The sequence below is a fragment of the Chironomus tepperi genome, unplaced genomic scaffold (assembly GCF_022539635.2).
Source record: "Chironomus tepperi strain 1889 unplaced genomic scaffold, CSIRO-AGI_Ctep_v1 contig_100, whole genome shotgun sequence".
NCBI classification, from domain to species: Eukaryota; Metazoa; Arthropoda; class Insecta; order Diptera; family Chironomidae; genus Chironomus; species Chironomus tepperi.
In genome coordinates this window covers 206,332-231,601 of record NW_027226222.1, presented here as the reverse complement: position 1 = coordinate 231,601, position 25,270 = coordinate 206,332, and the positions used below count along the sequence as shown (strand labels likewise).

At 30.7% G+C, this 25,270-nt stretch overlaps 3 protein-coding genes across 4 annotated transcripts; all 3 read left to right on the top strand.

Annotated features, from left to right (window-relative positions):
- Window positions 1–811: 811 nt before the first annotated feature.
- On the top strand, window positions 812–6,774 carry stj (voltage-dependent calcium channel subunit straightjacket). Of its 2 annotated transcripts, XM_070635886.1 has the most exons (15): window positions 812–970; window positions 1,028–2,330; window positions 2,393–2,611; window positions 3,519–3,599; window positions 3,656–3,730; window positions 3,803–3,910; window positions 3,973–4,044; window positions 4,106–4,308; window positions 4,365–4,495; window positions 4,556–4,679; window positions 4,873–4,905; window positions 5,136–5,246; window positions 5,315–5,825; window positions 5,882–5,999; window positions 6,059–6,774. In XM_070635886.1, exons 1-15 carry the CDS (start codon window positions 876–878, stop codon window positions 6,574–6,576), a joined length of 3,702 nt encoding a protein of 1,233 aa, XP_070491987.1. In that variant the 5' UTR covers window positions 812–875; the 3' UTR covers window positions 6,577–6,774. The 2 variants fall into 2 exon arrangements, with proteins under 2 accessions (XP_070491987.1, XP_070491988.1); XM_070635887.1 differs by lacking the exon at window positions 4,873–4,905 and having other exon boundaries at window positions 6,059–6,773.
- A 2,572-nt stretch (window positions 6,775–9,346) lies between these two features.
- LOC139087229 (anillin-like) lies at window positions 9,347–11,832 on the top strand. Its single transcript, XM_070635982.1, has 3 exons — window positions 9,347–9,463; window positions 9,525–11,461; window positions 11,596–11,832. The coding sequence occupies exons 1-3, from the start codon at window positions 9,410–9,412 to the stop codon at window positions 11,675–11,677; spliced, it is 2,073 nt and encodes a 690-aa protein (XP_070492083.1). The 5' UTR covers window positions 9,347–9,409; the 3' UTR covers window positions 11,678–11,832.
- A 1,161-nt stretch (window positions 11,833–12,993) lies between these two features.
- On the top strand, window positions 12,994–20,191 carry LOC139087336 (transcription factor stalky-like). Its single transcript, XM_070636123.1, has 4 exons — window positions 12,994–13,631; window positions 18,857–19,266; window positions 19,611–19,959; window positions 20,022–20,191. The coding sequence occupies exons 2-4, from the start codon at window positions 18,859–18,861 to the stop codon at window positions 20,189–20,191; spliced, it is 927 nt and encodes a 308-aa protein (XP_070492224.1). The 5' UTR covers window positions 12,994–13,631; window positions 18,857–18,858.
- Window positions 20,192–25,270: the final 5,079 nt, after the last annotated feature.

Below are 25,270 nucleotides of genomic sequence, written 5' to 3'. Positions count from 1 at the left end.
ATGTATATTTTTAATTATAGTATTCCTGATCAATTGTAATCTATGAGTTTAGTTTATGTCACAATAGTTCTCGACGGCTATACTGTTTGTAAGTGACAATTTGTTTTTAATTAAGACCAAATTTATATTTTATATTTTCCATAGGAAATTTTATTCCCTTCAACATTGTTGTCAATAAATGTACTGTCGTAATTAAGTCTGAATCGCAGTTTTTATTGGGGAATCAAAATACAGCTCAAGCCGCCGTGACAATTTTAATTTTTATAAACATTTTAAATTTAGTATGCTTATCTAGGTGAAGAATTTATCTAAGCATTCATTGAATAATTACATATGTTTGTATAATCATAACGTTTAATAATCAATGACTTGAGTTTATCTGTGATAATTAAAAAGAACATTAAAGACTTTGATGAATGTAAGCTTTCACATTTTCATTTTTGTCTCGAAAATAGATGTAAAATTTTATGTTGAACAGATGTTTATCGGTGACAACAAAACGTGCAAAAGCATGCTATTTTCGGCAAAACATATACAAATCACACTGAGCATGACAAAAATTTCTAGTGTCACGTTGAAAAGCACATGTCGATATGATCTGTTGCATGCTCTACATGTGCTTTTCACGTGCTTTCCATGCTTTCCACGTGCATTTTTGAAATTTGTTTGACATGCGCTTTACAGAGCTTTCAATTTGGCGCATGAACAAGAAAATATCGATTTTAACGATTTTTCAGCAGTGAAAATTTTTCATAAAACTTTTCGAAATTTATTAAAATTAATAGAATTTCTTTAGAATTTATCAAAAATTTCTATAGTTATGAGTTTTAAACGATCAGAACTTCATTGATAGCTTGAAAGTTGTAGGATAAAATATGTGTAGATTAAATTTTAGCACGATAGTTCTATTATATTTAATTCAATCAACATTTATTTGTGCAGATGAATCTAAAATCATTAGATACCAAACGTAAGATCCTATTAATAATAGTCTTATAATATATTATATACTATTTTCCACTTACAGAGCACAGCAATGGGCTGAAAAGTTTGGTGTTGAGTTATTTAATTTTGGTGAATTTATCACTCGAAAGGAGCATGTTCTTCAGAGCTATAAGCAAGCTCAAATAGTCAATCGATCAGGTGTAACGATTGTCGAAGACATAGCTAAGGAGATAAAGAAGATGATGGATGCAAGAATTAGTGCAATTAAACGTATTGTAGATACAGCACAAGAAATTGGATCCATATCAGCTAGTTCCGATGAAGTTGTAGAAAGAAATTTTACATATTATAATTCGAAAGAAATGATAGAGCCTAGTGAAGTATCATTAAATGAATCACCGACAATATCGGATGGTGAAGAAGTCTTAGATAAGCTCGATGCACCCAAACCTGTGATCTATTTAACCGAAAACGAAAAATTTAGTGACTATATAAATTTATCTGTAAGCTCCGTTCATGTACCAACAAATGTTTACGATCGAGCGAAAAATGTTATCAAAGCTATCAAATGGTCAGAAATGCTCGACAAAATTTTTGATAATAATTATAAGACGGATAATTCATTATTCTGGCAATATTTTTGTAGTTCAACTGGATTTTTACGTCAATTTCCTGCAACAAAATGGAAATTCGATCCAGTAGATTTGTACGATTGTAGAATGCGTCATTGGTATATTGGTGCAGCAAATAGTCAAAAAGATGTTGTCATACTTATAGACAATTCAGGATCAATGACAGGTCAGAAGAAAGATATAGCAAGACATATTGTAGAAAATATTCTCGATACACTCACACCGAACGATTTTGTTAATATATTTACATTCTCCAATGAGATACGAGATGTCATTGAATGTTTTGGGGATACACTTGTTCAAGCAAATTCAGCAAATATTCGCATTATGAAAGAAGCACTTCATCACATTGAAACTAATGAGCTTGCAAATTTTTCCGCTGCTTTCACAAGAGCTTTTGACACGCTTACAGAATATCGTGATTCACGTGATGGAGCCAACTGTAATCAAGCTATTATGCTAATTTCTGATGGACTTCCTATTCCTGTGGATGACGTTTTCGAAGTCTACAATTGGAAGGATAAACCAATGATTCCTGTTCGTGTATTTACGTATTTAATTGGACGGGAAGTACCAGATGTAACAAATATAAAAAATATGGCGTGTGATAATAGGGGATATTATGTACATTTAAGTACTTTAGCCGAAGTAAGGGAACAAGTTTTACAGTATATTCCAGTGATGGCACGTCCATTAGTACTTAATCGAACGGATCATCCAATTGTGTGGTCGCAAATCTATGCTGATGTTATAGTGAGCTTAAATTTCATGGAATCATTGAGTCAAAAAAATTACAGTAAACATTTTAATTTTAGGATCCACAATTGACAGATTATGAATGGGAATGTCGTGAAAGAGCAAGTCAAAGAGATCGATTTATGGTGTATAGAAAGAATCGAAGCTTTCACAACTTACCCGAAGATCCATCAACCTTAAGTTACGACATGATAGAAAGTGATGATTCTGATGTCACGAAGAAATTTAATTTCATGACCACCGTATCGATCCCAATTTACGATAAGAGAGAAAATGCGGTGAGTATGAATAAGCTTTGTAAAAGATTCATTAAGAAATTATTTTCTTCTACTAAATAACTGAAAAAAAGAAAGAAAAAAAAAATATGTGAAGATATTGGATGTGATATTTTTATTCAAAAAAGGATTTTATTGACCTTGTCTAATCATTATGTACATATAATATACATACTCAACATTTTTATAGAACATAACAGAAGAAGTTTTGATAAATGAGGCATATTGGGTTACCGTAACACGTGAGGTATCGTAACATCGAATTATCTATACAAATATATATCATCGTTTTAATAGAATCTGAGCAGATTTTTTCATTTAGATATATTTGCTAGATAACAAATTGAAACTCCACAAAGTGGCAGTCGTCAATTTTTAATTAATTAGAATAGCTCATCAGAAAAGTACATAATATTTTGTAAAGTGAATTGATCAAAAAAAATAGTAGAAATGGGAAATGATACAGTGCTAGAAACTATAATTATAAAGTGGTACAATACTAAATAATTTTAAGCTAGTTATAGTTTTTTTTAGATACGTAGTGTGTTACTAATTTTCTAATATAATAATAATTATAATAATAATAATAACATAGTTAATACATTTTTAGACAAACAAATGACATCACTGAATGATATACTTAAACATAAGATTTAGCTATCACTAATTTAGAATGACTTACAACAATTTTTAGAATTGACTATTTTCCAGATCTCGAAGTTGAACCGAATTTTATATGAAGTCGAAATGAATTTTACATACAAAATCCGAGTCGACATCGAGCTCTGCTATTTTTAAGAGGATAGATTCTTTCAATATTATAAAAGTTTTGCAATCATGTTAAAAGAATCATGTCCTGCCTATCTCTTATCTCGGTAATAATTTTATTTGATTTTTCCATTCATTTAAGACTCGCATCGCAAATCTTCTTGGAGTAGCGGGTACTGACATACCCATCTCTGATATTAAGGAATTATTGCAGCCATTCTCGGTAATTATAAAATACATTTGCATTATACTCAAGCGTAATTATAAATTACATTTTAGCTGGGCGTTGGAGGATATGCATTCATTGTTGACAATAATGGTTTGATTCTTACGCATCCTGACTTTCGACCTGTGGTAAGTAATAAAATTATTTAAGGCAACACCCACTATTTTTACAAATTAAGATTTTATTTTTTCCTCTTTCAGTTCTATAAAGATATTTTGAAGCCAGCATATAACTCCGTTGATATGATTGATGTTGAGCTTGTGAATGATGATCGCGAGCCTCGAGATTATGATCCTGTTTTATTAGAGGTAGGCATACAAAATCTATAAAATCTCATCAGTAATAATTGAATATTGATTAACTTTTTCAGCTCCGTGAACAAATCATCAATCAGTCGACTGGAAGTAAGGTGTTGAACATGAAATTCCATTTTGATAAAATGGTAAGTTTGTAGATTAACTTTTTAAAGCATTTTAAATATTAATTACTTTTCTAATCTATAGAGAAGAGTTTCAAGAATGAAACGCCACTACTACTGGGTAGGAATTGAGGAAACACCATTTACTTTGGTGATATCTCTTCCTGAAGAGTATGGCAAATTTAGTATACAACCAAGAAGTGAGGATGACATTCATCGTGAGATAGTTAAAGGCACAAACATGCATAGCTTCTTCAATGGTTCAAACTGGAAAGTTCATCCCGATTGGTAAATATAATTTATTAATTATTTAAAAAAATATTATAAAATAATTAAATATTCAGGTATTACTGCAAGCAGAACAATGAGTCGTTCTCATCACCAGAGGCTGAACTTATATATTTCATAGAAAAAATGAAACAACCGGGATGGAAATGGCCTTTGAATAGAAGCAAGCCTCCACCGGAACATACCAGTAAGCCGGAACATAATTTTATTGAGATTTTATTATTAATTTAATTATTTCATATTTTAGACGTTAGCAACACCGCTAAAGATTCATATTATTGTGATAGAGGCTTAATTCAATCGTTGGTATATGATGCAAAGGTTACAGATTGGTTTCCAAAAGATTCCACATTTGGATCTAATGAAAAAGAGTAAGTATCAATGTTCAATAATAAATTAATTAACTTTTCACCCAGTTAATGCACCTGAGACTAAAATTTATTTATCACCAACAATCACTTGAGGATCTCTTATTTCTCCCTTGAAATTTTAAATACTTTATATGCACAGCACAATTTTTTTCTATATTTTTTTGTTTAAAAACTATTTTTATGACTTTAATAGACCAATAGCGCTCTTATTTGGTAAAATACCAAGGTAATTCGTCACTTGAGTGTATGTGACTGGAATTCAACAAGTCTACATATTTCTCTTCTTTATGAAATACACAATAAAATACCTATGCAATCAAAATTAAAATAATTTTTTTATACACGTTAAACACACAAAATATTGCCTAGAGTCAAATTTAAATAATGCATAGAGTTACTTACTCCAAAACTGACATAAAATATTTTCCTGTCTCTACTTCAAATTATTTCTTAAAGGGATGAACTTAAGCAGCGCTTCGGGATTAGTGTATCTTTCCTAGCAACTCACAGTGGACTCCTAAGGTGGTATGACCATAACGAGAAGAAAGGAGAAGACGTTCGACCAGAGTAAGAAGATATATCTTTAATTTATAATGCTCCTATTGTTTATTTTTTGAACTATTTTTGTTACGCAGAAATGAATTTAGTGAAACTAATAAGAAGACGATTGATGAAACATGGTACAAGAGAGCTGTTGAGCAACATTTTATTGACCCAAAAAGCTTTGTCTATGCCGTTCCATTTGATGCTGCTAATCGAAACGATACATTAGTAACAGCAACTCATGCAGTTTTCCATACTGAAAGTGAGCATCGAATGGCTCCTGTAGCTGTTGTTGGTTTTCAATTCCAACATACAGCAATGTATGGATTTTTCAAGAATATAACAGGAAGTTGTCCTGTAACTGATCCATCATGCGCATCATGTTTTTCTGATGAATTTGAATGCTTTGTGATTGATGACAATGGATATGTAATTATATCTGATGATATTGCTGATACAGGAAGATTTTTTGGTGAAATACGAGGTGCTGCAATGAGAAAATTAATTGATAATAAAGTTTATCAACCAGTCAAGATTTATGATTATCAAGCAATTTGCTTCATTAATAAGGATTCTGCTAGTCTTGCATCTAAACTTGTAGCAGTAAGTGAATTTGATAAAGCAATTGTATCCAAGTACCTAAAATTTATTTATTGCAGCCTTTCAAATATATTTGGACACTCTTCAAAATCATTACCACTCATTTAATTTGGTTATATTTAAGCGTATTAGTAGATAATGTCCAAGCTTATGGCTCATATTCATATAATGAAGGAAGTAAGTATAATTATTTAAAACATTTTATAACTTTTTTTACATTATTGTTTACATAACAGTGGCATATGGAGATCCAGATGATTATCCACCAGATCCTACAGAGCGATACGATGCGCCTGCTTCAAAATCTAAAGAACAAGAGTTTGATCGTAGAGTTCTTATCAATCGAACGAGACCTGAAAGATGTGACAAGATGTTTACGTTATATCAGTATATTAGACCAAAAGGAAAGGAGAGATCATTTTACGAGTATCCAATGAGCGGTTGCAATCGACCATACATGGTTTTACCTATACCCAGTAGTAATTTGATTCTTTTTATTGGGTCCACTTTGTGTGATCGTGTAGAAGATCACGTACCATTAATGAATCAACCAGTCATGAAAGAATACAATGATAGTCTTCATTGTCACAAGTTGAGAACATCGCCTCCATATCGTAGGCAATTAAATCATTGCTTTAATATACATTTAAATGAAAGCCAAATAGAGTTATGCGGAAAAGCGAGTAAATTTCAACTAAGTCTGTACACATTGATTTTGGCGGTAATTGTTGCGATTAGAAGTTTGGTTGTATAGTTTTTTGTCCTTCCTTATTAAAAATGTCAGACCTTATTGATTTAGATAAAAATTGTTTTGCAAATCTCTCTTTTTTGTCTGTGTTCTAATTTAATGATAAAATTTTATGCAGTGTTACATAAATTAATACGTCATTAATACTGTTATTCTTTTCTTGTTATCCAATACTAAATGAAATATCACAAATTTTTTGAAATTCAAATAGATATATCAAATCTAATATCGGAAAAATATCATGAAAACACATTTTTTTAAGATCTCTATAAAAATCAAATCACAGATTCCTTATATCTAATAAAATTCCATTTTTGTAAATTTATAGGTAAAATTTAAAACCGTTTTTAGAATTTTATAAAATGGAAAAATGTCTTTAGATCATAAGTAATGGAATGGAAATAGATATCACTAATTTATTAAATTATTCTTTCAAAATATAAATATATTTAATTCTATTAAGCGACGAAGAATTTACTTTTTGTCAAATTATCATAAACGAGACATGCTTGAATACAGAGAATAATAAAAGAACGATCAAGAAACAATGTTGGAACTTAATTTTATTACTTTGATCTTTTCAGATCTTGCAAGTATCCAGAACAGATATAAAATGTAATTTTACAGGGTCGAACGTCCTTAAGCTATCAATAAATTGATTATGTTAGTGCATCATAAAATTCTTCAAGGTTCAATGATCTCGGATTACCTTCCTTATTTCTTCTGACTGAACTATGAATATCAGAAATTAAGACGCCTTCATACGCATAAAAGTCTTTCAACATGAAACGACAGTTGAAGATCTTTAACACTCATAGATCCCATAATTCCATATGATAGTTCCTTGAAAGCAGTTCAATGTACCTAAGACATGATCGAATAAAAAATCTCATTACACTCTTTCTTTCAGTCGATACAGCATAGCCGCTGATTGTGGATGGAGTGTGCTGCATGTAAATTAAAATAAAATCTACCTAAAAGTGTAGCGACAGAAGTCTGTACACAGATATGATGAAATAAATGTGATAATGAAAAGTGAAAAATTCACATTAATTTATTATTTTTTCGATGTGAAATTGTGCCAGTATGTCATCATATCAATGAATGCTTAATTCTGTGTCATAAGACTTGTGATATATAAATGGAGACAAATATCGAAACCTCGATAGATTAACAAAAATTACATGGACATTGCACAAGACATGTATTTTTTTGCGCAAAAAAAAATAAAGAGCCATAAGTAAATTAAGTGTGGTGAAGGCGTTAAATATTTTTGTCATGCATATTTCTCTCAATATTCAAATATTTCAACATCTTTAAATACAACTGTGGAGGAAAACATCCCTCGTCTATGAATGACCGATCTATCTATATTATTGTGTACATTAAAATTAACACAAATTTGGTAAATGGAAGAAAAATATCATTAAGTTAAGTGAAAAGCAAAAAAGAAGGAATAATGTGAGGCATGAGGCATTTGTTATTGTTAGAGTTATGTATGTATGAAAAATCACACAAAGCTTAGACGCATCTCCAACATCATTATTAAACACTATTATTGTTACTGTTACGTCTAGTTAACAATACATGGTACAATTGAAAGTGAGAAAAAATTATTACTTGATGCTGCTAGACAGCAAAAGTCATCGACATTGACAAATCATGCTGCTCATTGTTAACGGTTGTATGATCATCAGAATAAAACAGCCGACAATTGGATTCAGAGTGAATACCAAACAATTAAAAAATTGTAAATTGAAATCGAGAATATATATATAAATAAGAAGAAGGGATTTCAGTTCAAATTAGTTCTTAAAATTTGTTTAAAGACTTCCGCGTATTTATTGAAGCTTACTATTGTATGATTTTTAATAATAAATCGCAAATATTGATTTGCTTTTAATTTCTTCTCATTCTCATTTGGATTAAAGAAGAAGTCATAAAATCGCTGAGATCTTAAACAATTTTATTAAAAGGTTTAATCGTGACCAAATATGCGAAAAATCAAATTCCGCATGCTAGGTTGTAAGCAATTATGTATGAGAAAATGACTTAGACATTCTTGTTATTACACATGTTGCAATAGATATATTGAACAAAAATGAAATGTAATAAAATTAGGTCATGCTAAGCAAAAATATTAATGCAGAAAAAGCACTTTGCGGTCGATTCATTAATTCACGATTTAATAAATTTGCGGAACTTTGCTTAGTTTGATTTATTTCGACTTTTAACATACTGATTTTATGTTCAGTTGCATTAAAATGCTAAACATAAAAAATGAAAGTAATTAACAAGTTTAATGGAATTTAGTAAAGGAATGGATTTCTGTTTCTCATCAATAGACTCAGTCCAAAGTTGAGGAGTGAGCAAACCTTTCCAAGTACAATGTAATCGTATCCATCAAAATGAGGGTTACAAATGCCCACTAACCTTTTGGCCTTAGAGGTCTTTTATTTTGCAATGATGCATTCATACGGTTCGCAATATTCATTCTACTTCGTGTATAACATAAAGCTCTGTAAAGTCATCAAATTAAGACCATACATAAACCTAAAGGTAATTTCAATGTTTTTCTACAAAAATACCCAAAAATAGAAGTATAACATTCAATCAAGTTTTAAACACATTTTTCTTCAGAAGTAATGTGCTAATGGTACGCTTTGACTGGCAGGATTGAGATAAATCAAATTAATTAATTTCATGATGTTTCCGTTACATAAAATTTTTAAATTTTGCCGTCAAATTAAAATTTTGTAAAAATTTAACGGAAAAAATATAACCTAAATTGACATTTAAATGCATAGTTTTTGTTAATATTTAAGTTAATTAGTTTAAAATGAGTGAAGCGATGAATAATTTGAACGGTGATCCTTCGCAGCTTACAATACAGGTAAAATAATTAAAGTAAGCATCAAATTCATTAAAATAATTTAATTTTATGAATTTTTCAGCAAAAAGTCGAACTTTTTGAAAAGTCTTTGGAAAAATATGAAGAATATAAGCCATTGACTTATTACAACAATTTTGCTGCTGTTCCAGTAGTTACTAACAGACGAGATACATCTACAACAGACAATAATGTTTCAAATACTACAAATACAATGTCTAATAAAACATCCACTCCTGTATCTTCTGGGAATAATTTCCATGCAAGATCTGTAACATCTGACAAAAAGCATGTGTCCAGCACATCCAGTTCATATTTGCAAAGTCATATGCACTCAAAATCATTCCCAAATAAATTAACTGGAAACATTAATCAAATGACTAATAATCTAAAGAGTGCATCATCATATTATAATTCACATGAATCGAAGGTTGAAGATTCGTCTGTTAATATGAAGGAATTCCATGATACGATCAAAGATCTTGATACGTTCCTTACAAAGGAATTGAATGAAATTGAAATACAAAAGAGAATTGGAATAAGTAGCAAGGATAAGAAATTGATACGTCCAAAAAAACAAGATGTGATGTATGGAGATCAAATCTTGCACGCTCTTAGTGGATTGAAGGAAGAAATAAATACAATTAAAGAGAATCAAAGGGACTTTGAGGACAAGATTCGACGACAAGAAGAATATCAATACATGAAAATCGCTGCTCGCATTAATAAAGATCAAGAAAAGTTATCAGCACGCGCAAATCAGGAACATGAAGAAAAGCTTGCTGCTGAGCGTTTAAAGAAAGAACAAGAGGATAAGAAGCTTGCTGCTGCACGCATAAAGCAAATACAGGAAGAAAAAATTGCAGCATACATTTTAGAAGAACAAAAGATGAAGGCAGCACGAGCTAAGCAAGAAAAAGAAAAGTATCAACACATTGATAAAATATCTAGTCACACTGGTCATTCATCAAAAGATACAGTACTACAGACAGCAAGTTCAATTGAAAGTGGAATATCTGGAATCGATAAACATCCAAGTTCCAAAAAAGATTTTGACTCGCCAATTTTAACATCGTCTGGATATTCTCGCGAGGAACGAATTCGCAAACTAGAAGCTGAAATAATCAAAGAAGAAACATTAATGATGAAAATTAACCGTGTGCTTGAGAATCTTAAAAATGTTGATGATCGAAATCTTCTCGATATAATTAACATTGAACGTCATTATTTAGTTGCAAGCACACGTTTTCAATCTGCACTGTCTGAGATTCGTAAATTGAATGAAAATATTGAACTACCACACATGCCACCCTATAATCGTAAAGGAAAATTGATCATTCGTGACATTATGTTGGAAGTAAAGGCTTCGTATTTCCAACGTCCATTGCCAATCAGAAATGAATTTCTATTGATATTAATGAAATATGAAGATAAGGTTTTAGCGACAAAGCCTATGCGTATTATTGATGATATTCGTACCATTAAATTTTCTGAGAAATTCAGCATTCCTGAAATTTACATGGATTTTGATATGCGACTAGAAATCTACGGAACTACTTTTTGGCGTAAAAATGCATCAGTTCGCGAGACAATGCTTAAGAAATATGGGTTCATAACATTTTCATTAGCCGACACTGGGAACAAATCAAAGCGCTTCCAAATGATTGAAGTACTGCAAAGTGACAATGTTCCGATTCGCAATAAAGTTGTGATGAAAATTTCTCAAAAAATTACGGCTGATGTTCAGTATAAAGGAAAATTATTCGTGAAGTTGCGAGATGTTTGGCATGAAGCTGTTGCTCATTTGAATGGACATTTATTGGAAATATCATTTAAGAAAATTTACAATTCCGGAGTTACTCGATCCCAAGAAGTTATGCTGCTTGATCTGTATAATGTGGATAGCGATGCAGTCATTCCGGTCGATGTTCGTCGCATTTCTGACAAGCCGTACACATTCTTACTCAAATTCAATCATTATGTAGACGTTGCTAATTTCTAGTAAGTAAATTTTTGGTTTTAATCCTTTCGTTCATTTAAATCTTAAATTTTATTGAAAAATTTTTAAAATTCGTATCTTAAAAAGCCATTAAACTTTTATTTGATTTATAATTCAAATTTTCTCTACATTTCAGTTTGATGGTTGCAGCTGAATCTGCAGAAACTTTTTCTGAATGGATTAATGCACTGAATAAGGTTCTAATTCTCATCAAGTAAGAACGATAATTATTGAAAATTAAAATTTGTTTATTTTTGTTTTGAATCACATTTTGCTATTGAAAGCGTTATATTATTCATGTCATAATAATTAAGTATGTATATTTCATGTCATATGTAGGTACTGAATAAATCATAAAAACGAGCATGTTTTTTGGTCTAACACAATCAGTTGGATATGTTATTTTTTAAGCTCATTTTAAAGTAGAAATTAACTTCACTGACAATTTTGCGGAAAAGGCGCTTAGCTCGTCCGTTCACATTTGTAACGGCGGCTTCTATACTAGTTTATTAAAATGGTAATTTTTGAAAAATTCAAGTTCATTCCAGTTTATAGATGATGCACAACTATGTATAAATTAAAATTGACGTTGAAAAATTATCTAGCGCGTATATGTCAGTATTTGTTGCTATAAATAGCTCTAAAATGCACTTCAAATATTTGTGTGGTGATTGACCTTGGGAAAACACCAGATATTGACCATCAGAAATATTGATGAATACTTGCTATGAACTGTGTAATTAAACAATCAAATTTTTGAGCATTAATTACAAATTTAATGTTGAGTGAATTGTATTGTACATGTTCACATAATTCACATGTGAGATGAAGCAAAAAAAAACATCGTTAGACATGGTTGATCGTTAGATTGCATCACATTCATTGCATAGGTGAATAATAAGACCTTAGAGTTCATTAAAGATGTTTATAAATAAATATTGGAATACACGTCGCAAAATTTATAAATTTGCATATAATTAGTAATCAGTCATACACGACACGAGAAATTGTGATGAAAGAAATTAATAATGAAGATCGCACTTTATGATTATTGACATATTCCACGCCTATATTATGTGCTTGAAAATCTCAACAGCAGCTAGTGTATATGACGTTTTAATTAAAATAATTCGCAACATTAAATCTCACGTCATGCACTTGACTTACTGACATCGTACCATGTATGTATGTGCATCACTCTATGAGCGAGACATAAGCGAAAAACAATGATGTAATTGAGAGTTGGAGAAGATATTAGTGACAATCCATCCATCCATCGACTCAACTGCAAAAATGAGCAATTATGAGTCACTGAGTCACGTATATAGCATAAGATTGCGAGCACAAACGAAAACGAAACTGGAAATCTAGACGATTTTCTTCTTCTCTCTCTCCCTCTCTGCATGCAACTTATTGTTGTGTTTCTTATATCTCTCAGACTTCCATTGCTCACTAGAAACAAAAAAGCAGAATATTGAAAAATTTTAAGCACAAAAATTGTATTTTATTTTTAAAAACGGCACCGATAGTTGAAGTCAAAAAGTAATGGTTCAGTTGTTGTTTTACACAGCCTTAGTGAAGGAGTGTGTCGTAAACTCAAGCCAAGCATTTTTTCTGTTCCATCAAAAAAGATAAAAATTAGATAATTTATAAATTAATGAGTGATAATTAATTTCGACATGTTACAATAAAAAAGACTCCATGTGCTTAAACAGATGAAGAAATGTAAATAGTAATAACTAGTTAAATTGTAAGAAAATCGTGCCACAGTGACAACTGAACTAGATAATTAAGGAGCTTTATATGAAAACAAAAAAAAAAAGACATTGTTGAGTGCTAAATATTGAGAGAAGTGTGTTTAGTTAACAAACATTAATTGATATCAACATTTATGATATGTTCATGTCTGTCATTTCTCATTTCATTACAATTTGGATACATTTTAATTGTTATGAATGCGCAAATGTAGCTGACAGACATAATAGCAGTAATAAAGAGACATTTATTGCATAATTTATAAATATCTTGCTTCTTTTTGCACAATAAGAGAAATTTAATGTGTATATTGACTTAACTGCTGTTGAAGATTGTTTGTGATCAGCAGTCAATTCATAAATATTAAAAAAGAAAATCAAGACACAGAAAAAAATATTGATTGAGATTAACTGAAAGGTGTGTAAAAAATATTTTTATTAAGGGAACATTCGTAAATTACGTAACGCTTATGGGGGTCCCCGGAGGATCACAACTTTGTTAAGGAATACGAATTTTGATAAATGACTTTAATGGTCGGAGAGGAGTTTCTAAAAGCGATAAATTAAGCGTTACGTAATTTTTGAATGTTTCCTAAAATACGTTTATGGATGGAATTACCGATCAACGTATGTACAGATTCTTGTGCCGCTTTCGATTTCATTGCACTTTATGTTCCAGAAAGAAAAAATTGACATTATTTTTGCGCGATTTATAAACGAGTTTTTGGACCTTATTTACTTAACTTTGCTTTATGTGATTGAATAGACGTTGTACTTAATATCCAGATTTAACATTTTAATGCAAACATTATTGCACTTAAAAATTAAACGAATAATAAATTTTAGACTCTTATTCTTTAATGCGAATTTTAGATTTTTTGCAGATCTAAGAAGATTTAAGAATAAAATAACATTTAATGATTAATAGTCAGAATTCTTTCTTAATTTGCTTCCGCAATACAATTTAGATTTTATAATAAGGATCGAGATTTTTTAAAGCTCAATCTTGATGTGATCATAATCTTCTTCTAAATTACATTTCCATTAAACATTTTAAATTATCTTCTCATTAAGCTGTTTCTCATTTCATTAAATTTTTGTGCAATTGAATTATTGAGCAAGCATCAAAATTCATTAAGGATTTAAATATTCAATGCCTAAGTCCGTAAATTATACATAAAGATTACCTTCTCCAAATAAAGAAGAATAACAAAGAGAACTCAATTATGGATATAAAAATATGATAACAATAGCTTAAATGCCTACAGCAGTGATGGACTGTGATGGACAACCTTTTTTTCACGGCACACCTTGGTGTTAAGCCTCGGCTGAAACCGCACACGGCATACAGTTCATCGAATTATATCGAAAACTTTTGGCGACACACGAATGTGTCGCGGAAGACAGGTTGTCCAACACTGGTCTACAGCATATTTAAGCATGTCATAACATACAAGGAATTTTATGTAAAATATTCAAAATGGCGGATTAATTTGCTAACTATCAAAATAAATATTAAAATCAATTTTTCATATAAGGAAACATTAAATATATTATTATATTCGCAAAAGTTAATAACACTATATTATTTTTATGAAACTCATAAGACACACGAATGTGTCGCGGAAGACAGGTTGTCCAACACTGGTCTACAGCATATTTACATTGTCATGTATGTTATACAAGGAGATTTTAATTTAATTTGCTATAAATTTAAAATCAATAAACTTCTATTAAATTGATTAGGTTTTTATGAAACTCATAAGTGTCAATGCCAAAAAGTATTATTTTTCAATTCCAAAATCCTCATCATTATCCTCTTAAATGAAAGGAATTAAATTGTTCAAAATAAAATCCATTGTAAATTTCATTCAATAAAATGTTCAACATATTCCATCCACAAAAACTGTTCAATTCGTGAAACTTTATCCTCAATGAATTCAACTTTCTAGAAGCTTTCTCACGCAAATTGTGTCCTTAACCTAACTTAACAAAAACTTCATTAATCTACTGTACACTAAATATATCACTTAAATTAAGTTAAAGTGATTAAATACCAACTTAGTTGCCATGAAACTCGTTTCATGCAGAAATAAATTCTTCAACACAATCTTTATATTTAATGCTCATTTAATGCTAATCAATTTTTTTGCAAATTTTTTATTATACTTCATTAAAAAGATCATAAAATCCAAAACAAAATTAACACGTTTGTTTGAATTCCGAGATTCTTTTGTCTAGCTATTTAGCATGAATGAATCTATTAATAACTTGATAGTGAATATTTTTGGCAAATAATTCTGTTTGCTTTAATACAGTGATGTAGTCAGAGCTCTATTTGTTTCTGGAAAGTGGAATCTCTAGGGTATCGAGTCATATATAGACGAATCTGTCAGTGAAAGAGCAAGATTAAAGAGCCTTGATAGTTCACTTAGCAATGTGAGCGTCAAGTTGGTGTTTAATTTGAACTCTCGGGTTTGAATCCCCACCATCAACATAGTGATTTTTCGGAAGTTAAGATACATACTTCGGCTTTTTAGGTGATGTAAGAACGGGTCATGAATAAGGTTGTTAGAAATTAGAAAGATAAGAGAGCTGTAAATTCACTGTGGAAGGTTTTTTTCTGGGACGGTCTCTGTGACCGAGTGCTGCATAACTCTTTCTGGATATGACGAGGATTTGTACAATCCTCATGACAATTGTATAACAACGGACTAAAAGTTGCGCATCATTGCTTTCGATAATCATGCATAAAGAACTCGAATGATCTTGCTTTGTTTAAAAACATGAAATTTATTATTATTAAATAATTGTATTTGAACAGGTTTCAATTGAGCCTGAAGCACTGTCTTAAACACGTAAAATATTTTATAAATACATAGGAGAAAAGATCGCTAAACGCAACCCAAATATTCCCAAAATAAACACGCTTTAATAAAATTTTCCATTAAGTCTAAATGTTTATGTACATACTACTCATGTGAACTATTGAATGTTCTGTAGATTCTTATGTAGATATTATTCAGCATGAGCTTGACGATTGCTCAATTATTTTATTTCCCACATTACAGATATTAATAATGCTTCATGATTAAATCTGTCCATAAAATTTACCGCAATTACCTCAAAAAATATTTTTTCGTACTTGTAATTTTTTTTCACGGCAGCTAATCGTAGCTCAATACCTTTACCTAGGTATTTGTTTGTTATAAGATATGTCTATTTTTTTGAGAAGAAATAACAATAATGTGCAAATATTAACACACAATGAAGTAAGAAAAATGGGCATTAAATGCTGATGCTTCTTTTTGTTAAGTTAGGTTCATTAAAAATAGAAAAATTTGGTAACAAATGATTCGCCCGCGACAAAATCACGAAAATATCTTACTAACTGACTCCTTACTATTGACATTTAATAATCTCCTCAACTCTCTATTCAATGACATTATTTGATCGTGAATTTTTTGTCAAATTTTGTTGTCGAACAGTTTATATAAATCTCAAGACATGCTTCGTGCAAAAATAACAGCATCATAACAATATTTGTCATCGTCGATGTGCTTTTTAAGGCTTTATGTGAATTTTCGAACGATATTATCTACACGAATTTTCAATAAATCGCAAATTTATTATCTCTTAAAGATGTGCTTTTTATGGGAGCATTTGCCAAGTTAAGAAGAAACTCTGTCGAAATAAAGAATATACGGACACTATTAGACTTCTAGATGATAAATATTCATATATTGGAACCTTGAAGAAATTCTTTTCTTGTTCTTTTAATAAGCAACAGAACAATATATATTCATGAATAACAATCCATTAAAGGAATAAATTTAACAATTAAGTATTCCAGAATGGACACAAAACTAGTTAAAGACGGGTTAATGTATAGTTAGTGACCAGTTCTAACGGTTTTTTATTCACTCCACTAGTAAAACCCCACTAAGTATCATTGGATCGTCGTTGTTAATCCACACTATTTAGCATTCTGTTCTTTGAACATGTTGGGTTCGTTGCAGCTTCAGAGATTGTAGATTGCAAATCTACTATGATTGTGGGGCTGCCACCTTTCAAGCAGAGAATAGGTTTTTAAGAAAATATCCTGACAAAAGGGCTATAACACCAGCGGTGCATTTGGTGGTAACTGGGGATAGATACTTGAGCCAGCTACCAAAGTGATGATTGCGGTTGTTGACGGAAAGACAGATAGACAGAATATCATGTTAACGCAAAGCGTGCATATAAGAATACGGCTGTTTACAAATTAAGTCCATATTACCCTGAAAACAGCGGTTCTCTGCATGATTTACAATTGGATAAATGACCCTTCAAACTAAATAAAACATAGCTCAAAAGGGCAGTCATTAAGTGCATCAAAGCTTTTTAAGGTGCTGCTCAGGGTAATTCCAACAAAATTTCTCATGTAAATCACAAACTAATTCGTTTCAATTAGCATCTCACAAATCAAGATCTAAGATATGTAGTTGAATTGATGGACTTAATTACCTTTTAAGTAATATTTCAGCTAGTGCTATTGGAACTTCAGCACTTAATTTACAACTATGCAGGAAAATCATAAATCACAAGTTTAGTAAATTACTCGGAATGAACTTTTGATACATTAAAACAAGAGATTGAAACAAAATGTTAAATATTGCAGAGCACAATTGACACACTTTTTTATGTTAAATACTTTGTGAGGAATTTTTTTGTCTTTCCCACCACCAAAGTTTAATTGTTTTTGCTACCAAAGAGATTATTGTTGTTGCGGCGTGCTACTAATGGAATATTTAATAAATTTGCCATCTATGTATTATGCAATTCAACTTTTATAGTTAAATCTCTATAAAGCTATTGTTGAGATGAAAATGCTTACTACACGCAGCATCTCCGCTGCAAAGTTTTCTTCTTACATGCTGATGACATATTAAAAGGAATTTTAATGTCAATAATATGAAAAATGCATATATCTAAGTTGTCGGAAGGTAGTGAAAGTTCATATGTCTGTCTGCACACCTTATAAAGACGAACAGGAATATTGTAAGGTCTTGTTTATATAACTTTCTTCCTATATCGATTAGGTACATGCAGATCCTATAATGAGTATAAAATATTTATGTGAATTCTTTGTTAGAAACATAAATCAAGTTTACAGCATCATGAACAACTATGTTTTTTAATACTGTGTCTTTATTATGTATGTTCCTATGTGATTATACGTAGTCAAACCATTTAACCTAAACATGTAAAGTTGCATATTAACAAAGGTCAGTTATTGTCTCATTGTTATGCTCTGTTATGCTTTTCATGTTTCATTTACCATTCATCCGTCTGAAGATACATTCATGTATACATGAATTTGCTATGTCATACATAAGCTACTTAATAACTAATCTGTTCCATTTTCTTCTTATTACGAAATCTTAATCGTAGTTTTTAACAGATTTAAATCTAGCTGAATCTATATTTGTCTAGTTGTCGATTCTGTAATAGGAATTGAAATATTGCGCTACTGGATATGACATGTTGGATATTTTCAACTAGTTTATTATTTAATCTAATTGCAATGAAATCGAATTATTGAAATGAAGCTTGTAATACTTGACATACACAGTTACCAAATGCTTATAATTTTCTCTTTAGATATGCATCGATCAATTGAAGAAATAAGCAGCGATAGTAATAATAGAAGAAATTCATTACTTATTCCACGTCCATCAATGAACTCGTCACCTAGATCATCGATCAATAGTTCAAATAATTCAGGAAAATTCTCATCAAATGAAATGCACAATGAAAACTTTATTTTACGGAGGAGCGCTTCTGTTGACATTTTGGAAGCCCATACTGCTTATAGCAAGTCAAAGTTGACTAATAAAAATTATGAAAACAGTTTTGATGAATCAATTAATCACGATGATAATGTGCCTGAAAAAACATCATTTAATCATCACTATGAGAGGCATCAAGCTTACTTTCTTCATAAGTCTCGCAAAAGAGATCCAACAGCAACACAGAGTTCATCGTCCTCATCTAGTAATCAAAGCAATTATGTAAGTTAAATAATATATATTTGGCAAATATTTGGTAATGCACTCATGACATCTAACATCCAGAATAGTGGTGACCGAATAGCACAAGTCGGTTAGTCGATCCAAATACTGGGACTAGACTATCATGCTTCTAGGATAGACATCTACACTTGGTGCATACCCTAGTAGAGTACACTTTGGTCAGATGGAAAGGTGGTCGATTTATCGATTTGTGCTATTCGAGGTTGTCTATCACTGATTTTCAACTACAAAGTTCAAAAACCTTTTTTAAATGAACGTCATTTGTGAACGACCTTTGTGGATGTTAAGTGTTAAGCTTTGTAATTTTAATTTCTTCCATATAGAGCGTAAACTCACTTCTGCTAAGTGTTAAAAACTTGGAGAATTTTAATAAATCAAATGGAGCCATTCAAAAGTCTCATCATCGTAATAAGGCAGCATCGGTTCATGGATTCATTGATCATAATCCAAATATCATATTAAAATCAAATTATTATTTCAACTACTTTCTAAACCAAGAAGCAAATCAATTTCCAATGTATGAGCATCGATGGAAAATGCTTCAAAATATCGCAAATATCCCATCAAAACATGACGAGAAAAATTTTACTTCGTTTAATAGCAATCAAAAGAAGGAAATAGAAGCTGACCAATTATCAACAGCAAGCTCAAAAACGACCACCAATTTCACGGGTAATTTCACTTTTCATTGTAACTATCTAAATGAATTTATTTAATTTTTGTGCATGTTGCAGTGATATCATTAAATGACTCGGATGAAAGACTGAATAAATCGAAAAAGGCAATTTGTCGTAGAAGCCACACAATATCAATTTTAATCTTTGTAATGACTACAATTTTTGTCATTTTCATTTCTGTAATGCTTTTATTGATGGACATGAGAAATCAAAAGATGCCAAGTTGATAAAGTTTATACTTTCCAATACTTATTTGCATTTGGTGATCGACAACTTATGTCTATTTTGTATTTTTGTATCCTATATCTTATTTAAAATAAAATAAACATTAAATAGAAGCTGTTGTAAATGATTTATTATGCTTACTCATTTTGCTGTTGTGACTCCCCTTTGCGTTAACGAGACTTTATCTTTGGATTCGATTTTTTAGTGATTTTTACAGATCAATTACTATAAATTAACAAAAATATTTTTTATTTTCAGAAAATCAGGTAAAAGAACAGTTTAAAGTCATATTTGCTTGTTGTTGGGTCAAGTATAGTTCAAACCTCAACATCCAAAACCATAAAAGAATGCGCTGTAATAACATTCCAAAACGTCAATGAGGTATTTATGTCCTTGATGAAACCAACTTGATTCTTATCAAAACTATTAGTTTGTTGTGTACATATTTACTGACCTGCATTTACAAAGAATGCTACATATCGTTCGAAAGACTGACAAATTGCATCTCAAATCTCGTTCCATACTTGAATCACAAAAGTGCAGAATTATGTGTATGCTAAGGCTGTTTAGAAATTTGAGGAATTTTCAGAGATCGAAGCCGCTGACTTTTTAGTCGGCGGCGGCTAGAAATCGGCTTAGCTAAGCGAAAAAGTTTAGCCGGCTAAAAAATCGGCTTAGCTAAGCCGAAATATTTAGCCGGCTAAAAAATCGACTTAGCTAAGCCGTTTTTTTAGCCGCCGACCTAAGTGACTTCGATCTCTGGGAATTTTCATACAATTTCAGTGTTTTCTTGCTCGAATTTAAACAAATATATATTTCATTGTTTAAGATTTAGAGGTGAACCTGTCATGAAGAAATGCAAGTTCATCTTATGAAATTTGATAAAATGGCAAAGAAGCGCGAACTTGATATTCAGTGAGCAATTTTGAAATTTTTGTTTTATTTTATACCATTCTTTGTTGCCTTTAAAAAAAGTCTTTACACAATATCTCACAAAACAATATAATTGCCGAGAGAAATAGGTTCAAGGTTAATCTCATGCGACCCGTTATTCTTCATTAATAACTTAAATTTTGACAAGTTAAATTAATTTTTATTTCTTCTCATGTTAAAGCATTACATTTTTTATGAATGGACTTGAAATTTAAAGAAAACCAAAGCGAAATAGTTTATGTTTTTGTTCCATGTGGCACGCGTCTATCATCATTAATTTTGATGAAATTAAACTAATGTATCAGCTTAATGCCAATGTTGCTATATTCACACCGAGTTTTGGAAAATTTGAATCGTTTTTACAAATTGGACCATTGTCTTGCAACTGGAAAATTGGGGAACTGATCTTGCTTGCCTGCAAGAAACTTATTGTAAACTTCTAAAACGGGATCCTTTTAGATTGGTCATAGTTGATACAAATTGTGTCTTATTAGACTGGATATGATGATTCTGAACTTTACCTAAATTCTATTAGATTCGGTAAAATCACCTTGACCTACTCCAGAGCGTTTCGCGGCTAACAATTGTTTAGGAAGAGAGGTTGCGCCAGACCACCGCATTCAGGACACCTACAGTTTAAATTGGGATTAGATCTTCTTTAAGGATATTTCGTTCTGCAGCATGTAGTAGGAAAACTGAGTATAATTAGGTAGCACCATTTAAAAATTCCAAGTAGACTAATGACGTAAATATGTTTGGCTCCAAAAGAAGCTTAAATAAAATACGATGCCGATGTGAATATGATACAAATGATCACGCTGTGAGTTTGTTGTATAGAAACTTTGATTAATTCATTTTTAAGTATTCTCAATATGTGTTAATTATATTTATGAAGCTTTCGCGTACTTTGAATAATTTTAGCACTCAAATATGATATTGAAATATTTTAAAGAGCACGATGATGAAATGAAAGACATTGATTTGATTAATTTTCTATGAAAAATGAGACACTTAATTAAAATATCACATAGATACCTTTGAAATATTTCATCATGTTTTCTTATTAATTTCCTGACAACTTGATGTGCTTATTAATACTCAATCGTTTTGAAAAATGTTTTTTAATGCTTTCCTTCTGCATGTTTGATCCAGTTCACAACTGTGTAAGCAATTCTACATGTTGTGCTCAAAAATCAATGCAGCGATTAATGCATTTATAGTAGCATTTTATGCATTGCTTGCATACATTACCGTAATAAGATATCGACCTTGGGAAAACTCCACTTTAAATGTGTAATGAGAAAAAAATAAGACCTAAGTTAAGAAAATTACGACGTCTGCGGCTGTTACTTCAAGAGAGTGTCAAATTTCATTAAATTATGATACATTTTCTGGTTACTTCTTTTTATGAATCATATATCGTCTCAATTAAATTTTAATCTTTCAGCATCTGCGTTTTATTCATTATTACAAGATGAGAAATGAAGATATAGCGTTGAAGAATATTGTTGATGTCCACTCTACAAATGTTTAATGTTTAAAAGTGTCAACTTATGTCACTTGCTATACTCATGTGAAAGCTCCATTCATCATGTCATGCATATATACTGACTTTTTTTTGTTTTCATGTTCATGAGTTTAAAACATTTGCAATTCCAAGTATGTAAGAGAGAAAGACTCAAAGATAGAAAAGGAATCGTTCACAAATGATGTCCAGTACTTTAGATTGTTGAGAATATGTCAACTGTTGATTAATATTCAAATTATATTTGCAATTATAATTAGTGGATTTTCCCTTTTTGTAGTTGCTGACAAGTTAAATATTAAATGAAGTTATATACAATATGGGCTTAGACGAAAAAACAGTTCCATTTTCTAAAATCACTCAAAAGTTTAAAAAACGACTTCTGTTAAATAATCTGAGTATCAAAACACAAAAAGGCAACATATATACAGCCTCTAGTTCTATTCCAGTTAATTAATTAACAATTTAAGCTATTAATTTTAATTTTTTTCGAATTTTTGTGAATATTTTTGTTGTTGTAAACTCCGAAAAATTTGTATGGAAAAATTCAAAATTTTCTTAACGCTTTTACAAAAAATTATTAATTTAACTACTTTAAACCAGTTTTTGACTAACTTTTGATATTTTGCATTGTATAGAATTGAAAAATGAACAAGTACGACTAATTTTTGTACCTTAGAACTCGTTATTCATAAAATTACAAGCATTTTTGTCCAAAAATTCAGATTAAGTAACAAATTTTCAGTGTCAGAAATCGAGTTTGTTTTTTAAATTTCGGCTTAATTATAGTGTTTTATTTAACATATTATACATCAAAATGTTCGTTTTTTAGAACTATACAAGATAGAATATTTAAATATTACCCTAAATATCCAGGAAAAGAGAAAAAAGCCAATTACATCACATTTCTGACACTGAATTTTCGAACGACTAAGCCCATATATATATATGTGGTCATATGAAAAAGTGACCGTTAAATTTTTGAAATTTACTAACACCATCATTAGTATTTTACACGGAGAACAATGGAAAAATGTGATGGTGTTAGTTTTGTTTGGGGCGATTTTGGGGCGAAGTTTGTCTGCATGACCACATATATATATATATTGGTTATATATTAAGTAAAAATGGTATTTATTCTTCGGATTTCAAATCCAGATTGGAATCATGTGTGAAAAGGGGCTTTCAACTTTTTACAATAAATATTATTCAAATGAAAAATGAACGTTATGAACGGATCTGAATTGAAAAGTAGAATTGTAATGATTTCAATTACGAGATCAATTTGCCATGTGCCGACATCATATATGAACATCCCTAAAATAAAGAAACGAAGAATTACAATTGCTCGTTAATTAAAAAAATCCTTTTCCATTTTTTTGTTGCGTAATCTTTTCTTTCCACAAGATTTAAATGCATGAAAAAGAAATGTGAAGTGGAAGTTGTGCAAAAGTTATACGAGGAAAGATTCGATTGACTTGTTTCAAGGTCGCATTCAGTTCATCACTCATGTCTAGTCTTCTTCGATACATTTCACATGAATATGTAGTTTTATAAATCAATTATTTGATTTGTCTGCTCTACAAAGGAGTAAGAAGAGTTCACTTAAGAGCAAACAGCACACTTGAAATGAAGATATATTTCTCCATCCATACATGCAAAAATGAATCATGAGACATTACGAGATTTATGATTTCTATGGAAGTTGCTATAGCATTAAGTCATGCTTGTTTCCTTTAATTTATAATAGCACTATAACACAAATGAATGATCTTCAACGGAAGCCTATGTTTTTATTCAAGGAATTTCATTTTTTGCAGCAGTGCATTGGTTTTTTGCTGCAACAGAAATAAATAAAAATTTAAATAAATCCTCAGTTGCAAAGTTATTTTTAAAAAAAATTATGCAGTGATGCAAGGTCAGAAATTTATGAACTTTTTGTTTCCATTCATGTTTTCACTAACAATTTATAAACTGAGAAGCTAAATGCTAATACATTTCGATGTTATGCAATAGAAGCAATAGACAAACGATTGTCGATCAGTGTGTCAAAGAGAAGATCGGAAGATTGAATTGACAAGAGAGAAAGAAAGAAAATGTTACACAAGGGAAAAAGTAAATAAATACCTTGCCTACATAAAAATATTACTTCTGTTTCTTCTTCGTGTCTTATTCTCTTCATTGTAATATAAATTATTTAACAACTGTCTGGAATGTAATTGATGTGACTGATGCGGAATGTATTGAGGAAAGTGAAGAATGTTTTAAGGCTAAACCAAAAATTAAATTGCAGAATAATCTGGAATTATGTAGCAATTTGCTGATGACAAAATATTAATCAAAAAGGCTTTGCCACAGAGCTTTATGCAGCCATATGGACGCCAAATTTAGACGGTTTCAATTAAAGAATTTTGGCTGAGCCTTAAAAGCTATGAGGTGGAAAACTCTTCATTTGGTTCGCTCGGACAGTGAATATTGAGGATCTTACAAATTTTTTTGGAACAATATGCCAAGTGTGGTTTGGGTCGAGTCTTACATTTGGTCTAGACCTTTGATTTCTGATGTTTGCGTTTCAATTCGATTCCACGACAAGTCAGTGTTTCTGTCTGGGCGTCCTAAATCT

Coding starts and splice junctions, on each gene's coding strand:
- stj (XM_070635886.1), top strand. CDS start 876: ATGTGTAGATTAAATTTTAGCACGATAGTTCTATTATATTTAATTCAA. Junction 3,600..3,655: donor AATTATTGCAGCCATTCTCG/GTAATTATAAAA, acceptor ATTACATTTTAG/CTGGGCGTTGGAGGATATGC. Junction 4,496..4,555: donor GCCTCCACCGGAACATACCA/GTAAGCCGGAAC, acceptor TTCATATTTTAG/ACGTTAGCAACACCGCTAAA.
- LOC139087229 (XM_070635982.1), top strand. CDS start 9,410: ATGAGTGAAGCGATGAATAATTTGAACGGTGATCCTTCGCAGCTTACA. Junction 9,464..9,524: donor CTTCGCAGCTTACAATACAG/GTAAAATAATTA, acceptor TGAATTTTTCAG/CAAAAAGTCGAACTTTTTGA. Junction 11,462..11,595: donor GTAGACGTTGCTAATTTCTA/GTAAGTAAATTT, acceptor TCTACATTTCAG/TTTGATGGTTGCAGCTGAAT.
- LOC139087336 (XM_070636123.1), top strand. CDS start 18,859: ATGCATCGATCAATTGAAGAAATAAGCAGCGATAGTAATAATAGAAGA. Junction 19,267..19,610: donor CTAGTAATCAAAGCAATTAT/GTAAGTTAAATA, acceptor TCTTCCATATAG/AGCGTAAACTCACTTCTGCT. Junction 19,960..20,021: donor AACGACCACCAATTTCACGG/GTAATTTCACTT, acceptor TGCATGTTGCAG/TGATATCATTAAATGACTCG.